The sequence below is a fragment of the Zonotrichia albicollis genome, chromosome 32, assembly GCF_047830755.1.
Source record: "Zonotrichia albicollis isolate bZonAlb1 chromosome 32, bZonAlb1.hap1, whole genome shotgun sequence".
NCBI lineage: Eukaryota > Metazoa > Chordata > Aves > Passeriformes > Passerellidae > Zonotrichia > Zonotrichia albicollis.
In genome coordinates this window covers 319,237-323,193 of record NC_133850.1, presented here as the reverse complement: position 1 = coordinate 323,193, position 3,957 = coordinate 319,237, and the positions used below count along the sequence as shown (strand labels likewise).

Sequence of the window (3,957 nt, the reverse complement as noted above, 5' to 3'; positions counted from 1 at the left end):
GGATGGGGAGGGGGAGAAGGGGATGGGGAGGGGGGAGAAGGGGATGGGGAGGGGGGAGAAGGGGATGGGGAGAGGGAAAAGGGGATGGGGAGAGGGAAAAGGGGATGGGGAGTGGGGAAAAGGGGATGGGAGCAGGGAAAAGGGATGGGGAGGGGGAAAAGGGGATGGGAGCGGGGAAAAGGGGATGGGGAGGGGAAAAGGGGGTGGGGAGGGGGGAAAAGGGGATGGGAGGGGGAAAAGGGGATGGGGAGGGGAGAAAGGGGATGGGGAGCAGGGAAAAGGAGATGGGAGCAGGGAAAAGGGGATGGGGAGGGGGAAAAGGGGATGGGGAGGGGGAAAAGGGGATGGGGAGGGGGAAAAGGGGATGGGGAGCAGGGAAAAGGAGATGGGAGCAGGGAAAAAGGGGCTGGAGACCACAGAAAAGAGTCTGGAGAGCTGTGGAAGCACCCCAATGTGCCCCAATTCCCCCAAACAAGGCACAGGGTGTGGTGTCCCCTCCTTGAGGAACTGCCTCAGAGCTGTGCAGGGGCACTCAGGACAGGGACCAGGACCCACCCCAAACATCCCAAAACCTCCAACTTGCACCCCAATGCGCCCCAATTCCCCCAAACCAGAGCGCTCCAACCCCCTCAGCAGCCCAGCCCATCCCATCCCATCCCTTCCCTGTGTCCCCAGACCAAGGATTTCATCCACTCGGAGCTGCTGGCCTTCCTGTACTCGTCGTCGGACCAGGGCAGCCTGATGGAGGAGTCGGCGGAGCAGGCGCAGCGCCGGGACGAGATGCTGCGCATGTACCACGCGCTCAAGGAGGCGCTGGCCATCATCGGCGACATCAGCACCAGCACCGTGTCCACGCCCGTGCCCCCGCCCGTGGACGACACCTGGCTGCAGCCCGCGGCCGGCCACAGGTGGGGCTGGGCACGGGGGGTTTGGGGGGTTTGGGGGGTGCAGGGGGGTTTGGGGGGTGCTGGGGGGTTTGGGGGGTTCCCCAGAGGGATGGAGGTGGTTTTCTGTGGGATTGGGGTATTGGCAGAGGTGATACTCAAGGTGTTCCCAGGGGGTTTTAGGTGTTCCCAGTGGGATTCCAGAATGATTGATGGTGTTCCCATGGATGTCAGGGTGTTCCTGGTAGGGGTTGGGTCATTCCAGCCCATGTCCATCCCCGGTGACCGTTCCGATCCCACTGACCGATCCCAGCCCCACCATGTCCACCCCACTGACCATTCCCATCCCATGTCCACCCCACTGACCGTTCCCATCCCATGTCCACCCCACTGACCATTCCCATCCCATGTCCATCCATCCCAATGACCATTCCCATCCCATGTCCATCCCACTGACCATTCCCATCCCATGTCCATCCATCCCAATGACCATTCCCATCCCATGTCCATCCCACTGACCATTCCCATCCCGTGTCCATCCACCCCACTGACCGTTCCCATCCCATGTCCATCCACGCCACTGACCGTTCCCATCCCGTGTCCATCCCACTGACCAAACCCACCCCACTGACCGTTCCCATCCCGTGTCCATCCACCCCACTGACCATTCCCATCCCGTGTCCATCCCCACTGACCGTTCCCATCCCGTGTCCATCCATCCCAATGACCAATCCCACCCCACTGACCATTCCATCCCATGTCCACCCCACTGACCGTTCCCATCCCGTGTCCATCCCACATAACCAGTTCCACCCCATTCCGTTCCCAGCCCGCCCCCGCAGCGCCGGCCGCCCTCGGCCCTGCTGCCCCCCGGCCGCCCCCCGTCCTGCGCGCCCCGGCCCCGGGGCCGCCGCTGCTGCCGCTGCCCGGGGGGGCCCCGCCGGGCCGGCCCCGCCCGCCTTCGCCGCGCCCCCCATCCCGTCCCGCCTCGGCCCCTTCGCCGCCGCCGCCGCCAGCGACCCCTTCGCGGGCCCCGCCCCAGATCCCCGCCCGGCCCGCGCGCATCCCGCCCGGCATCCCGCCCGGCGTGCCCAGGTGGGACCGTGCTGGGAGTGCACTGCGGGACGCTGGGAGGGTTGGGAGACACTGGGGAGGGCTGGGAGACACTGGGATTGCACTGGGATTGTGCTGGGATTGTGCTGGGAGTGCACTGCGGGACGCTGGGGAGGGCTGGGATCCATTGGGGAGGGCTGGGAGACACTGGGATCCATTGGGGAGGGCTGGGAGACACTGGGATCCATTGGGGAGGGCTGGGAGACACTGGGATCCATTGGGGAGGGCTGGGAGACACTGGGATCCATTGGGGAGGGCTGGGAGACACTGGGATTGCACTGGAATTGCACTGGGATTGCACTGGGAGACGCTGGGATTGCACTGGGAGACACTGGGATTGCACTGGGATCCATTGTGGAGGTTGGGAGACACTGGGATTGCACTGGGATTGCACTGGAGGGGCTGGGACACCAGTGGGATTGCACTGGGATCCATTGGGGAGGGTTGGGATGCGTTGGGATTGCACTGGGATCCATTGGGGAGGGCTGGGAGACACTGGGATTGCACTGGGATCCATTGGGACTACACTGGGATCCATTGGGGAGGGGTTGGGATGCGTTGGGATTGCACTGGGATCCATTGGGACTACACTGGAATTGCACTGGGATTGTGCTGGGATTGCACTGGGATTGCACTGGGATCCATTGGGGAGGGCCAGGATCCACTGGGATCCACTGGGGAGGGCTGGGATCCACTGGGAGACGCTGGGATTGCACTGGGATACACTGGGGATGGTTGGGATCCATTGGGATTACACTGGGATCCACTGGGGAGGGCTGGGATCCACTGGGATTGCACTGGGATCCATTAGGGGAGGGCTGGGAGACACTGGGATTGCACTGGGATTGTGCTGGGATTGCACTGGGATCCATTGGGGAGGGTTGGGATCCATTGGGATTACACTGGGATCCATTGGGGAGGGCCGGGATCCACTGGGATCCACTGGGGAGGGCTGGGAGACACTGGGATTGCACTGGGATTGCACTGGGAGACGCTGGGATTGCACTGGGAGACGCTGGGAGACACTGGGATTGCACTGGAATTGCACTGGGAGACACTGGGATTGCACTGGAATTGCACTGGGAGACACTGGGATTGCACTGGGAGACGCTGGGAGACACTGGGATTGCACTGGAATTGCACTGGGATTGCACTGGGAGACACTGGGATTGCACTGGGATCCACTGGGGAGGGTTGGGATCCATTGGGATTACGCTGGGATCCACTGGGGAGGGCTGGGAGACACTGGGATCCATTGGGAGCAACTGGGATCCATTGTGGAGGGCTGGGATCCTCTGAGATCTGGGACAGGGGGTGGGCTGGGAGCCGCTGGAATCTCACCAGGTCCTACTGGAATCCATTGGGGTCTCCCTGGGGTCCCTCAGGGTCTCCCTGGGACCCCCCAGGACCCCCCCGGTCCCTCAGCCCCCCCCGTTCCCCCACAGGAGGCCCCCGGCGGCCCCGAGCCGCCCGACCATCATCCGCCCTGCCGAGCCCTCCCTGCTGGATTAACCCGGGACCCGCGGGCTCCTCACCCTGCCCCGTGCCACCAACAGCGCCCCGCAACGGGAGGAACGGGCAAAAACGGGGGAGAAACGGGGAAAAACGGGGGAAAAAACAACCCAGAGCCAGCCCGCAGCCATCCTGGGGCTGATCCTGGATCCCATCCCGGGGTGATCCCAAATCCTGGGGCTGATCCTGGATCCCATCCCAGGGTGATCTCAGATCCTAGGGCTGATCCTGGATCCCATCCCAGGGTGATCCCAAATCCTGGGCTGTTCCCGGATCCCATCCCAGGCTGATCCCAGAACCTGGGGCTGATCCTGGGGCGTTCCCACAGTGATCCCAAATCCTGGGGCTGATCCCAGATCCTGGGGTGATCCCTGGGGTGATCCGGATCCTGGAGCTGATCCCAGATCGCATCCCTGGCTGATCCTGGGGTGTTCCCACAGTGATCCCA

At 63.6% G+C, this 3,957-nt stretch overlaps 1 protein-coding gene across 1 annotated transcript in view; it reads left to right on the top strand.

Moving 5' to 3' along the window:
- The window catches only part of DNM2 (dynamin 2), a 4,072-nt gene extending 469 nt beyond the window's left edge, over positions 1–3,603 (top strand). Inside the window, 6 exon segments of the mRNA XM_074530118.1 lie at positions 376–908; positions 1,714–1,766; positions 1,769–1,830; positions 1,833–1,913; positions 1,915–1,979; positions 3,443–3,603. Coding sequence (XP_074386219.1) covers positions 376–908; positions 1,714–1,766; positions 1,769–1,830; positions 1,833–1,913; positions 1,915–1,979; positions 3,443–3,509 — 861 coding nt within the window. The 3' untranslated portion in view covers positions 3,510–3,603.
- Positions 3,604–3,957: the final 354 nt, after the last annotated feature.